This window comes from Marmota monax, unplaced genomic scaffold (assembly GCF_021218885.2).
Source record: "Marmota monax isolate L192 unplaced genomic scaffold, Marmota_monax_Labrador192_F-V1.1 WCK01_AAM20220418_F8-fsc00072, whole genome shotgun sequence".
NCBI lineage: Eukaryota > Metazoa > Chordata > Mammalia > Rodentia > Sciuridae > Marmota > Marmota monax.
The window spans coordinates 2,249,150-2,263,776 of NW_026692356.1; the positions used below are offsets into that span (position 1 = coordinate 2,249,150).

The following is a 14,627-nucleotide window of genomic DNA, read 5'->3' on the forward strand; positions in this document are numbered from 1 at the left end:
CTAAGGAGCTGCACCAACTCATTGACCTTTCAGAACACTTTGTTTAGAAATGTAAAGAAAGATGTAAAGAATGGAATTTTTTATAATCGTAAAGGCCTCTGAAAAGCTTAAAACATCTGTCCTTAAGGGACCCAGAATCAAACTCCTCATGGGGAAGAAATTTACATGCTGCTGAGGTCTTCAGCCTTTAGAGTAGTGGTTTCTAACCCCAGTGTTAGAATCATCCAGAAGCTTTACATCCAGGATGACCAAATCTTACCCTGGGAATTTAACCCAGTTACTCTTGGATGGTGCTGGGAGTGGTTCTAGAAGTTCTTCAGTTGATTCCGTGTGCAGCCAGGCTGAGAATCACTAACCCAAGGAACATGGAAGTAAGCACATAGAGCCTGGATCCCTGGGACATGTATCTAGGTGGCAGAGGCTGCAGTTGTATTGAATTGATTCATCCCAAGAAATCAAGCCCAAGAGGCGGGAGGGAGGGATAGAGAGGTCACATTAGACTAGACAATAGCCACAGGTTAAAACTCACAAACAAAAGCAACTGGGTTTGACAGTCATGTGAGAGAAAAACCTAGAGTTTTATGGTGTTGCTTCTCCATATTGTAAAGTATCTTAATAATGACTAATTTTCTTTGACAAGCTCGTTAGTTAGAAGTTAATTAAAAATTTAGACTTTTCTGTTCTTGTTGCCCTTTGTTTCTTTAATAAACCCACTAACCACATAGAGATTCCACAGAGGGTTTCAGCTGATATCATTTGTTCATTCAGTTCATTAGCACTGGGCTGAGGGAGGGGCAAGATAGGAATACAGACCCCAAAGTTCTTTTTCTTCATTTTCTGAGAAAAAGTCCAATTAGTGAGGCTTCTGCCTTTAAATACAACCCTTCAAATGACTCTCGGACTTGAGTTTATCATGTAATCTGTGATAGGAATGGAAATTACTTCCTGAAGACGGTGATTACAATCTGTATTAGTAGACTGTGTTTATACTATTAATCATTCAAATCTGAAAGTCTCTGAGGATGGCAAAATGAATTCTGATTTTTCTCTCAGCTGTGACTCAATTTTCATGACTATAATACAGAGAATTCCAATTTGGAAATGAAAATAGAATCACATGAAATATGGAGGTTAGCTTTTGTCCATCTTTTTGGATAATGTTTCTGAGTTTCAGAAAACTTCCCTAATAAGTATAAAACCCTTAAATTATAATGTATAGGAACCAGTCAAATCTCACACACTTAGGAGAGAGCTGAGGTGAAATAATCCATAATGTCTAGTATAATAGTAATACCCACATGTGCATCTATTTACATTTAAATTTAAATTAGTTAAAATTAAATTCAACCAGAAGTTTGGCTCTTCAGACATACTGGCCACAAGTGCCCAACTGTGGCTTGTGGCTGTCATAGATAGAGCAGACAAGAAACATTCTCTTATTTCTTCTAGAGCTGTCATAGATCCCAAATGGGAGGAAACATGGAGTCTTCTGTATAGCATGTGGGAAACAAGAGAACAAAGTTCAATTCCAGGCAACACAAGGCCAAGTACAGAAAGTACTCTTTGTGTCTAAATGCCTGATATGAGGCTTCAGCATGAAAAACACTAAAAGTCATTTGCTGAGTAAAGCCCCATTGTAGGTAGGCTTTTTGGATTACGATAGACTGGGTGGTGTATAAACAACAGAAATTTACTTCTCACAGTTCTGGAAGCTGGGAAGTCCCAGATCAAGATGCTGGTGGATTCTGTACGAGCTGAAGGCCCACTTTCTGGTTCATAGACATCCCTTTTCTGATTTGTGTCCTCACATGGAAGAAAGTGGGCAGAGGAGCTCTCTGGGGTCACATTTATAAGGTATTTCCCATTCATGAAGGCAGAGGCTTCCAAAGACCCCACCTCCTAATCCCATCACTTTGGAGGTTAAGATTTCAACATATGAATTTGAGGGGACACGTTCAGATTATAGCAAGCACCTTTTGCACATTCCATAATAAAGAAGGGGAACAGCATTTAGGAAACCTAATAGTGGATCATAGGCCTTTTCCCAGAATGCACAGACTTGGGGACAGATAGCTAGATGACAAGTAGTTCTTACTATCACAGATTGTCACATCCTCATGAGGAGGTAAAGATGAGCATGGTTAGGGTGTTTCCTGCTGCCCAGGAGGGTACAAGTGGCGTATACCCAAGCAGAGTAGATCAAGAATGCTTGGGGCCCTACAGGACGAGTTCCCAAACACACACCTTAGACACAGGGAAGGAGCATCAAGTAGACTCCAGGCAAATGTTTATTTAAAAAGAATGAAAAATCTGGTCTATTTTTTAAAAATATCTTTATTTATTTATTTTTCATGTGGTGCTGAGGATCAAACCCAGTGCATGCAAGGCAAGTGTTCAACCACTGAGCTACAACCCAAAAGTTGGTCCATTTTTAATTTTCCTTTTAATTTTCCATCCCATGAGATACCAGGGAGGGAACTCAGGGCCTCAAGTAGGCTAAGGAAGTCTTTACCACTGAACTACACTTTCAAATTCTGGTTCTTCTATTCTTTGTTTTGTTTTGTTGTTGATACTAGGGATTGAATCCAGTACTTTGCAATGCTAGGCAAATGTTTTACCACTAAGTCATACTCCCAAGCGCCCCCCCACCCCCCGCCTTTTTTTTTTTTTTAACTGTGAATTGAACCCAGGATCACTTTATCACTGAACTATATCCCCAATCTTTCTTTTTTTTTTTTAATTTTGAGACAGGGTCTCTCTAAATTGCTTAGGGCCTCGCAGAACTGCCGAGGTTGGTCTTGATTTGCAATATCCTGTCTAAGCCTCCAGAGTCTCTGGGATTACAGGCATGTGCCACTAGGCCCAGCCCCTTATTATTTTAATTGTAATTTTTCTTGATCCTTATGTACATCTCTTCTTTCAGCTTTTATAGTTCTAAACTAATTGTCAGCTTTTAAAAACCAACTATGGATCTAATAATAAATTGTTAAGGATGTAATCTGGCCTCATATTTAAGATAACTCAATGTAAGTGTAATGGGAGATCTAATTGATGAGATTTTAACATTTCAGAACATAACTATTTTGCTTTCTCATTTTTCAAAAATTTCTTAGGTTTCTAAGATTTAAAAACCAAAGGGCCTTCTAACACATAGTGAAAAATATATTTGATAGCTTGAAATAGCTTCTGTTTCATAGTGAAGATGCCCCTCTTAGGAAAAGACATTCCCTGCCTACTGTTTGCTAAAGGATTGAAAAAGTTAATGGCACAATGGAGAGAAAAGCACCCTATATCTCTTTTTTTTTTTTTTTTTTTTGCCTTTTTACAATTTTTATTTTTTTTTTAATTTTTTATTGTGGGTTGTTCAAAACATTACAAATTTCTTGACATATCATATTCCACACTTTGATTCAAGTGGGTTATGAACTCCCACCTTCACCCCATACACAGATTGCAGAATCACATCAGTTACACATCCATTGATTTACAAATTGCCATACTAGTGTCTGTTGTGCTCCGCTGCCTTTCCCATCATCCACCCTCCCCCCTCCCCACCTCTCCCCTCCCCTCCCCTCCTCTCTCTCTACCTCCTCCACTGTATAACCCTGAGGGTCTCCTTCCATTACCATGCAATTTCCCTTCTCTCTCCCTTTCCCTCCCACCTCTCATCCCTGTTAAATGTTAATCTTCTTCTCCTGCTCTTCGTCCCTACTCTGTTCTTAGTTACTCTCCTTATATCAAAGAAGACATTTGGCATTTGTTTTTTAGGGATTGGCTAGCTTCACTTAGCATAATCTGCTCTAATGCCATCCATTTCCCTGTAAATTCTATGATTTTGTCATTTTTTAATGCAGAGTAATACTCCATTGTGTATAAATGCCACATTTTTTTTATCCATTCGTCTATTGAAGGGCATCTAGGTTGGTTCCACAGTCTTGCTATTGTGAACTGTGCTGCTATGAACATCGATGTAGCAGTGTCCCTATAGCATGCTCTTTTTAGGTCTTTAGGGAATAGACCAAGAAGGGGAATAGCTGGGTCAAATGGTGGCTCCATTCCCAGCTTTCCAAGAAATCTCCATACTGCTTTCCAAATTGGCTGCACCAATCTGCAGTCCCACCAGCAATGTACAAGTGTACCCTTTTCCCCACATCCTCGCCAGCACTTGTTGTTGTTTGACTTCCTAATGGCTGCCAATCTTACTGGAGTGAGATGGTATCTTAGGGTGGTTTTGACTTGCATTTCTCTGACAGCTAGAGATGTTGAGCATTTTTTCATGTACTTGTTGATATGCAACAAAATGAAACTGAATCCCTTTCTCTCGCCATGCACAAAAGTGAATTCAAAATGGATCAAGGAGCTTGATATCAAATCAGAGACGCACCGTCTGATAGAAGAAAAAGTTGGCTACGATCTACAGTCGGTGGGGTCGGGCTCCAAATTCCTCAATAGGACACCCATAGCACAAAAGTTAATAACTAGAATCAACAAATGGGACTTACTCAAACTAAGAAGTTTTTTCTCAGCAAAAGAAACAATAAGAGAGGTAAATAGGGAGCCTACACCCTGGGAACAAATCTTTACTCCTCACACTTCAGATAGAGCCCTAATATCCAGAGTATACAAAGAACTCAAAAAATTAGACAATAAGAGAACAAACAACCCAATCAACAAATGGGCCAAGGACCTGAACAGACACCTATATCTCTTTTTAAAGCCCCCCAAATCTTATAGATTAGGTCTTTAGTGAATTCTTCAAACTATAGCCCCTTGTCTTTCCCAATTCACTTTCTTTTTTCAGAAAATAAAGAATCTGACTTTCAAAATGAGATATAAAAGAAAAATCTCTATCAGAACCACAGGACTCTTATTTTCCTTTTTAACTTGCAATTAGTAAATATGCAATGAGGTAGATATTCCATGTTCCAGCTAATTTGAGTTCATCAGTATTTTCTGGAAACAACCAAAATGAGTTCATCAGTATTTTCTGTAAACAACCAAAAAAAAAAGTTATGTTTTTTTTTTTTTGAAAACATAAAAAGTTATGTTTTCAAATAGCTGTGATTCCTGCCAACTCAGCTTGCTTCAGGAATTGAGGGGATTCAATTTCACTTTATGTCGAAATCTGTTGCATTATTCTTTTGACCTTTGATTTACATTCATCTGAGAGGTTAAAGATTATTGTCCTTAGTAACCACTGCTATTCTTATGTGTTTTTGCTTGGGTTGCCCATGAAAATGAATTGAGAGTTCAAGTTGCTTTAGTCAAGCATTATCATTGTTTTACCAATACTAAAGATCAAGTATAACTTGTACAAATAAAACTGAGAGATGGTTATGTGACCTTTTTCCCTTGAATTTCTGTAGCCATGTGGATTTAGAATTCCTTTTCTAATTTAAGATTTTTCTTCCCAGGAACACAGTGACTTTTGATGCCCCCAGCACAAAGTGACAAATTTCATGTCCTTATGCTAGAATATTCTAGTAGATCTACTTTCAGAACTTAATTCCAGACTTAAGATATTTAAATTTTTTAAAAAATATTTATTCCTTGGGATGAGCCCAGTGCTCTGTGTACATCCTTAACCCTTTAGGTGAAAGGATTCATCCAACAGAAGATTTCTTCTTTATATCATCTCCATGGAACAAGGAAGAGGCAGGAAGGGATGTAAGAACTCTTTAATCTAGAGTCAGAAAATATTAGTGCTGGAATCATTATCCACATTTATTTTTAGATGAGGAAACTGTTTTCAGAATGTGGTGTAAAGATGAGAGTGAATTCTGCCTGTCTCCCTTGTCTTTCTTTGGTAACCAATGCATAGTTGAACCTCATGGAAACCTTGTTGGCTTTGTTCATTGAGTACATTGAAGATGAAAAGCATTGTTGTGAAGCGATGATTACTTATAAGTTGACTCTCAAGGGCATTCCATTTGAATCTAACTTTTGTTGAAAGTGAAGCCCAGTGTGATATAAGATATGGTTACCATTTTCAGCTGAGTTTCTAATCATGTATATCTCAAATAAGACTAAGCCTTCTTTGACTTCTACTATTCCTGGTTATATATTTGCAGCAATGAACTTAAAAGATCAGACATTATATTTACAAATTCCAACAGTAAATATATGTGGACATATCATACATCCAATTGGAATCACCTTAAATGTATGTGTCTTCCTAGATAGCTGTTGCTATTATTGCTACTCTTTATAGTCAATTAAAACTGAGAAAGCCCTCAACATGTACCCAGCATTGTACTAAAAAGCAAAAGATACTGCACCTGCCCTCCAGGAGTTTACAGATGAGGTAGAGAGGGAAAATGTATTTGCTCATCAGTAGCAGGTCAATAGAAAATTAGCATGTAGTTGGAATCTCTGGGTAGGAATCATGTAATTACAACCTAGAAGAAAGATACTAATGGACTAGAGAAGACAGGAAAGGCTTTATAGCTGTTGTAGGATCATGGCAGAGTCCTGCAGCCTATGCAGGATGTGACCTGAAAGAGAAAGGGATTCTAAGCAAAGTGAATAAGCGTGATATAGTTAGATGGATGACAGTATGGAAAGACGAAAATATGGGTGGTACATCCAAGGGATATTTGTAAAAATTAGTCTTGTCAGACTTGAAGATTCATTTTGGTGAGCAGAGGAAGATGATCATCCCTCAGAGCTGGATGACAAAGGTCTTTGTGCCAAGCTAAAGAGCATAATTTCATTTTATAACCCACAGAGAACTAAGGCTGTTAGGAGCAGCCTGGCAGAAATCCTGTAAAATCTTGGCCTGGGATATGCTCCTGTCTTAAAGTCCTTACGGGTTCAGTTTTCTACCCCAGCCAGTTCTTCATGCTATTAATGGCTACCTTTCAAAGTATCTTACAAATGGAGGCAATGCCAAAAGAAAGTAAAAAGAAACTAGAAAAGTTTAAGGTCTCAAGAGAGTTGCCAAGTCTGTTATTTTCATACATCACTAGATACAGAGGCTTACCTCTTGGTAACAGTTCTCTGAATTATGTTTTATTTCCAATGATTTTATATTTTCTGGCTGGGGAGTGGCTCAGGGAACCTCCTCTACATTGCTGAACCACTCAACCTTGGGATCCAAACTAGATTCTTCTCATTCTCCCAACACACTAACTAGAAAGTCAAGACTAAGGTAGCAAGTGCCTGAGAACCTACTATTATTATTCCTATCGGCTTCAGGATCTTGAGTGGATTAAACTGTTCAGGTGCTCTGATCCCATGAAAACTTGGAGGCAATTCCTTCAAGAGAGAACGAATATGTTCTGTTGAGTTAAAGAATAAAAATGCTTCTTGCTAGTGGGTTCCTTGGCAAAAGGATTGTCCCCAGAGGAAAGAACCACCATGCTGATATGGTCTCTCCCACAGGTGGCTCCAGTGATCAAAGCCAGAATGATGGAGTACGGGACCACGATGGTCAGCTACCAACCCTTGGGAGACAAAGTCAATTTCTTCCGCATGGTCATCTCAAATCCTGCAGCAACTCACCAAGACATTGACTTCCTGATTGAAGAAATAGAACGCCTTGGGCAAGATTTATAATAACTTAACTCACTAAGCTGTTTCAATTCTCTAAGTAGACAATTAAGTTGTCACAAACGGTGTAAATGTATTTGTAGTTTGTTCCAAAGTAAATCTATTTCTATATTGTGGTGTCAGAGTAGAGTACAGTTTAAAAATTGCTCCTTTTAAAAACCCTTTCTTAAGTTCAGTATACCTCTCTAATAATTAGTGACAAACGGCTGTGTTCTAATCAATAAGGAAAAGCTTAAAATTGTTATAAATACTTCCCTTACTTTTAATATAGTGTGCAAATCAAACTTTATTTTCATGTCAGAGTAGTAGGATTGAATAGTGCCAAATTGCCCCTGAATCCTAAAAGGTTCTTTGGGGGTGCAGTAAAAAGGATAAAGTAAATATAAACTGTATGTTGACAATAAAAACTCTTGCCTTTTTCATAGTATTAGAAAAAAAATTTCTAATTTACCTATAGCAACATTTCAAATGTATTTAAATACATATAATTTTACAAAGGAAAATATATATATTAAAAAGAAATCCTATTTTGTAACATATAGATTTTTATTTTATATGGGTTATACAAACTGCAGGGGCAGATATGCAACCTAAGCCAGATTTTTTTTTCTCTCTTTCTTTTAATGAAGGCACAATAAAACACTTAGCAAGGTTATTTTAACACATAGGCCCACAAAATTCTTAAAGGGTATAAGACCTTATTTCAGAACATGTTATGGCTTATCACATCTCTAAAGTTAGTATTTCAAAGTCAACAAAAAAGAATGTTGCAATTTTATAAAGCTGATTGATCAGATCAGCAATTAAGATTCTATTCCCATTTAAATGTCTCACCCAGTTTTCCTTTAGCAGACCCACCCTGTAAGCATGACAAGTTAAGTTTCATCTGAGATTAAATTATCGTAGGCATCTCTATTCTAATATTTAGTTGGACCTGTTTTGGACAGAAGGTTGATGCTGATTTTTGAGGCATCTTCCCAAACAGTATTCTTTTATGAGGTCATTTGGATTAATTAGAAAAAATAAAAATAAAACCTAATCAGCCTGAGCAAAAGGGAATGAAACACTTTCCCAGAATGTGGTGAGCCCATAATGTTAAATTCAGCCTTGGGAGAAGAGAGCCCTGTGGGACAACAATGACATCATCCTGGATGCCATGTTGCTACCATCCCTGGAAGGAGTCATTTACCTCCTGGGTAATTACTTATCCCCATCCCCTACCCATTCCTGTATACAAAAATTTCTCCTGCTAGACTCTCTCTCTCACTTAGATCCTAAATAATGAATTAATATTCCAATGAGTGGTTCTTTTTCTTTCACGAAATAAGCTCTTCACCTTAGATTTTGAGATATATGAAGACCTTTTTATCGTATGTCCCCATCAAAAGCCAAAGTAACCAGAATATGCAGAAAGTATTAAAATTTGAACAATATTTTTTAAAAAAAGATCTATCTTCCTCTGCAAACCTGATAGAGAGACTAGCAAAGCTCCCATAGATATTTATGGGGCCACAGAATGTCTGATTCCAAGAGCTGGTAGGAGAACTGCAGCCTCAGCTATCCAGAGTGCAGATACAAATCTAGCCACATTCTTCCTTTCTGTATAGACTGGGAAGTTCAATAGTCAGAAAGGCTACTACTGGTACAGAAGAAAGAGGGCTCTGTCCTTTCACACATAGAAATACCCCATAATATAACCAGGATGTAGCCATCTAAAATCTTCATGAGTTTTCCCCCACCTTATTTCTCCTAGGTGGTATATAACATTCAGACTTGATATGGCTTTGGGCTTTTCTGTCTAGAAAGCAAATGGATTCCCTATGGCATCTAGAAAAAAAAAATAACTTTATCTACATTGTAGACTTTCTCTAATGGGCAAGCATCCCTCTCCTTTCTAGAATTGACTCCTGAGAATACGCACAACATTGCCCATCCATCTTGAGCTTCAGGCCCAAAGGTCTCATTTCAGAGGCAGAGACTCTAATCTATCAAACCCGCTGTTTTACTTGGAGAAGATGACGGGGTTCTGAACCCTGTTGGACCAATCTCTCTCTCCCCAGGATGCTTAGCACCCGGAGGACAGATCCTACAGCAGAACCTGTTTGTAGCTTGATGGCATGGTGGAATTTAAAAGGAGAATTCGTACCTGTGTATGAAGTTCCAACCAAATAATTTTTACCAATAGGGTTTCTTCTCTCTCCCACCTCTGCCCTTTCTAGGTCCTTCTAGTTCTTTCCTCAGATTTGCTGGGAAACTTGCCCAGGCCTGTCCAGGGAAATCCTTACCACCCATAGCCCAGGAAAGGAGGCAAATTAAATCCTAATGGCTCCCAGTAATTTAATAAGTACTCTTTAAGGTAGATCTGTAGTCCTCACAAGATGGAAGGAGGAAGGGAAGAAGGAAGGAACCAAGGGAAAAAAAAAAGAAGGAAGAGAGAGTGTTTTGAACATTAGCCCAAATTCCCAGTGCCAGAAATCTTTATGTGGGACCATTCTTTAAAAATCTTAGAAATGTTTGGTTTTAGCTTTAATCATAATTGACATGGCCATTTTTATTTATACAGCAATATTGTGTTAATTATTTAAAATACTTGAAAAAAAAGTACAGTATGTCTTTATCTGAGACCTACAAATGGTATGGACTTCACGTACTGTCACAGGATGTAAGGCAAGAAAAGGAAATTGAGTGTGTGTGACTGTGTTGCCTTTATTACATTGATAGTACTGTCTTGTCACCTCAGATTGGGGTTGTGCACTTTATATCTGAACTGTACAGTGTCGCAAATCAACATGTGTTGCTGTAAAAGCTTGTACAATATATTATTGGTATGTTTTCTTCTGTGTGGTAGCTGTGTTGAACTTTGATATTATGAGAACTGCACTTGCTTGTGTTCCTGTTCTTTCTCTCTCCTCTCTCATCCTCCCCTGCCAAAATAAAATGTATGCCCTCCACATCAGCTCTAATTGAGAACTTGCCCTCAGCTAAGTCCCCTCTTGAGAAATCTCCTTTGAGAACTGTGTGATTTCAGAAAATGCAAGGTGAACACTACTTCGTCTCTAGGAATAAAAGAAACCAATTATGGAGTGTCACAAATAGCCAACATTGCAGGTGTTTGTTGGCTGCTGGGCCTTGGAGTAGGTGCTACTCCTCAGAATATGGACCAAGAAAGCACAGGTGTAAATATAGTAGCAGGACAAAGAATGGAGGAACCTCAAACTGGGAATCATCTTGCACGTGCTCTTCTGTTTTAAGTGCTAAATGCAAACTGTGTATCTATTAGTCATGTGTGCCAAAATACTGTTCCCAACTGGTGTTTCTGAATGACATCGACATTTCCCCAGCGTCACTCCATTACTAAAGACAGAAAAAAAAATTAAAAATAAAATATACAAACGTGGTAACCTGTTCTTCTTACCAAATGTAAACTTGTGTATGATCAAAGTATTTTATCTGTGTTGTCTCTCTAAACCCAAATAAATGTGTAAATGTGGACAACTCTCAAGCAGTGGATGATTATTTCTGACTCTGTCGTGTGGTAAAGATAATTTTCAATGAATTTCTTTGGGAAAAGACCCTTCTCTTGTCCTGGAGTTCAGGGTGTTTGGGAGTCTTACCTCTTCATCCACTCTTTTCTGAACTTCTGGAGGATATCATTTGTACAACTATGGTTTCTTCATCAATCAAATGCAATCTTTCAAAAAACATTTTATTATGAAAATTTCACATACATAAAAAAGTGGGGGAAATAGCCTAATAAACTCCTATGTAGCCTTCACCCAGCTTCAACATTTACTGATTCAGAGCCTGAAACTTGGTTCATTTATTCCTCTATCCCATTTTCTCCTCATACCAAATTATCTTGGTATGAATCTGTGAAAAATAAGGACTCTTAAAAATTGTCAATACTATTGTCGCAGCTGAAACTATAATCATATTTCCATAATAATATCAAATATCAAATAATATTATTTCCCCCATTCTCAGTTCCATAGAAAACCCATGACCTAGAAAATTCAAAGAGGTCACATGTTTCTGAGTGGATGGGATGTCCAAAACAGAGCGCCATATGCACATAGGTTATGATTATGATGTGCATTTTCTGTGGTAAATGCATTTCCAGACCTCCGTGATGTACAAGTGTTAGAGGTCATATGGGTTCAGGGGCTTTTCTCCTAAGCTCTTAAGAGCAGGTGTAGGTAAGTTAAAAGCTAGAAAACCATAGGGATTTAATAGATGGATGTTCTTTTGGGGGGCCAGGCTACTCCTAAAAGTCTGAGTACCCTTAATGATAGGGTGCTGGAGTAAAAAGATACTATTTCAAGCAGATGTCGGGGTGAGGAAGGACATAAGGGGGGAAAGATTACAAGATTTTCCAGTTAACTGAATTGGAGCTCACAGGGAAACCAGTAGAAAATTACCAACTAAAGAGAAGCTGCTGTGCATTCCTGCCTTTGTTCACATTATTCCCCGGTTCTAGAAAGAATTTCCCATTCCTCTTTGATCTGGGGAGCAGGATATCGTGAATGTTGAGAGTACAGGCTTGGGAGCCAGATTACCTGGAATAAATCACAGCCCTACTACTGACCATCTGGGAGACCCTAAGCACATCAACTAAATACTCTGACTCTGTTTTCCAGTTTTGGAACAGTAACCTCCTTTATAAGGCTTTTGTTGGATTGGATAAAATGTATGTATGACACTTAGCATGGCTCTTGGCACCCAATAATTACTTAACAAGTCTTATTCTTGCACTGCTGATGTAATGATATATGAATTCTATAAGTCAGCTCATGCCACCTTGCTGAGAGCCACAGCCAAGTCAGAATGGCCCCTGGAATTTTGCCAATAGTAGTGGTTGAGAGGTGACGCCAGCGAGTTCTTGCGGAGTTCCCATTGAGTTCCAGTTGAGCTCTTGCGGGGATTCCTGAAGAGTTCGCATTGGTTGGGGAAGTGCCGGAGGAGGGATTTCCGGTTGGTGGTTCCTAGAGGAGCCGCGTGACATTCAGGAGAGTTCCCGGGGAGCATGTGTGGAGTGTGCTTGTGGAGTTCAGAAATAAAGTTTGTTCCTGCTTCAGTGGCTCGTGATTTGTGCCCAGCCAGACTGCGGCACCACTTCCTTAAACACTCATCCTTCTTTAAACTCCCCAACTACTTACTTTTGGTTAGTAGAGTTCATTGGACACCTACTCAACAAGTTCAGACTGAGAACGTCATCTTTTGCATTGTCTTCTGCTTTAATTGCCTTCTGTTTATTATAAACAACATCTGTTTCTTTTCCTCCCATCTTAGTTCCTTTCCCTTTTCACTTCCCTCCACCAACACACAGCCCTAATATGATTCTCCATGGTCTCTGTAGCGTATTATGGGTAGTCCTCTATCCATATAGGTCCATGGATCCTCCCCTGGTGCATGGCATGAACTTGGCCAAGCCCACTAACATCCCCGGGCTTCTCAGCTGAGTAGTGGCGGGAGGTGAGGCCACTTGATCTCCAAGGAACAATGTAAGTAGAAGCTGGTTTGACATTACAGGCTTATAGATCTTGCCCATCTAGAGGAGCTTCCACATATTAATCCAGCATCCTCATTTTAGATATGGGAAAATTAAATCTCTGAAAATTAAGTCATTTTCCTGTCAAACAGAGAATTCATAGTATAAACAGCCCTTTTGGATGAGCTGGTGAAGCCTCAGTACATGGCCCAGTCATTCTGGACTACTTGGTTTTATCCAATCTACCCTATTACAACTCTTCCCCATGTCTTATGGCACGTGGGTCTTTACTCTTGATGCCCCCAGAATTTTCTACAACTGATTCCCTCTTCTCAGTTGGGCTTAATTCCACTTCCACCTCCTCTGTCAGACCTTCCCAGACCACCAATTTCCTGACTGTCTATCATGTTTGTGCATTTTGTTTTTTGCATGATTTATTTTTTTACAAATTCGATGTTCCCTCAATTGTTTGAATGACAATCCAAATGATTGCCCATCTATGAAATTTGTGATTAAAATCAGTAAATTTTCTCAGACTAAAATTGTCAAAATAAGAAAATTCAAGCATGCATATGATGGGGCTCAAGGTCCACTGTTCCAAAATATAGCACCTTGCATTTGAAGAAACCACAGAAGCAGGAAGATCTGACCTTCTCTCCCTCATACTTTATCCTAAAGCAAACCATAAAAACTAGGAAGAATTCCCTGCACACCTTCTTCCCTGCAGCAGGCCATAAAACTTAGCTGATCTTTCCTAGAAGTATATCATAAGATTGTCATTCCAGAAGGGTTCTCCCTACACCCAAAAGAAAGGAATGTGCTTATCTCTGAAGACAGTGGGATGCAAAGAAGAATCTGAACAAACAGGCTTGCTAAGTCCCCCACTTTATTACCTTTAGATCATGTCCTTTGTTCTCCAGTTGTACTTGTGTGTGATTGTCCATTAAGATTCAGTCCGCCTGCTTCAGCCATAAACCTTGTAGTGGGTGAGGAATCTTTTCTGTCCTATACAGACACAGAGGAAGAATCTGTCCCTGTCTATCATCCTCATATTATGCAATTACTAAAGGCTTCTTAGTGGTGTCTTTCCCTAAACTAACTTTCTCTGATCACCCGCACCTCAATTAGAGCTTAAAATTTGCTATTGCATCCTTCTTCACTCTTTAACTTGGGCTTCTTACACTCTGCTTCTATGAATTAGATTTTTTTTCTGTTTTATCATTTGAGCTGGCTTGAAGAATGGCTGCTACACCAGTTAGGTAAATATATCTAGCTCTACATTGAAATCCAAGGCAATGTTCAGTTTAATTTTTTGGTTCTGTTTTGTTTTGTTTTTGGTACCAGGGGTTGAACTCAGAGGCACTTAACCACTGAGCCATGTCCCAATCCTATGTTGTATTTTATTTAGAGATAGGGTCTCAGTGAGTTGCTTAGCACCTCACTTTTGCTGAGGTTGGCATTGAACTCTAAATCCTCCTGCCTCAGCCTCCCATGCCAATACAATTACAGGTATGTGCCACTGGGCCCAGCTTAACTCAGTTTTTAACCATATGGAACGACCCTGAGTTTCCACATGCATTTTCCATTA

General features: G+C 38.8%; 1 protein-coding gene across 1 annotated transcript in view; it reads left to right on the forward strand.

The window, feature by feature from the left end:
• Gad2 (glutamate decarboxylase 2) overlaps positions 1 to 9,978 on the forward strand; it is a 74,847-nt gene extending 64,869 nt beyond the window's left edge. Inside the window, exon 16 of the mRNA XM_046442423.2 lies at positions 7,384 to 9,978. Coding sequence (XP_046298379.1) covers positions 7,384 to 7,557 — 174 coding nt within the window. The 3' untranslated portion in view covers positions 7,558 to 9,978. The remainder of the gene's footprint in view (positions 1 to 7,383) is intronic.
• Positions 9,979 to 14,627: the final 4,649 nt, after the last annotated feature.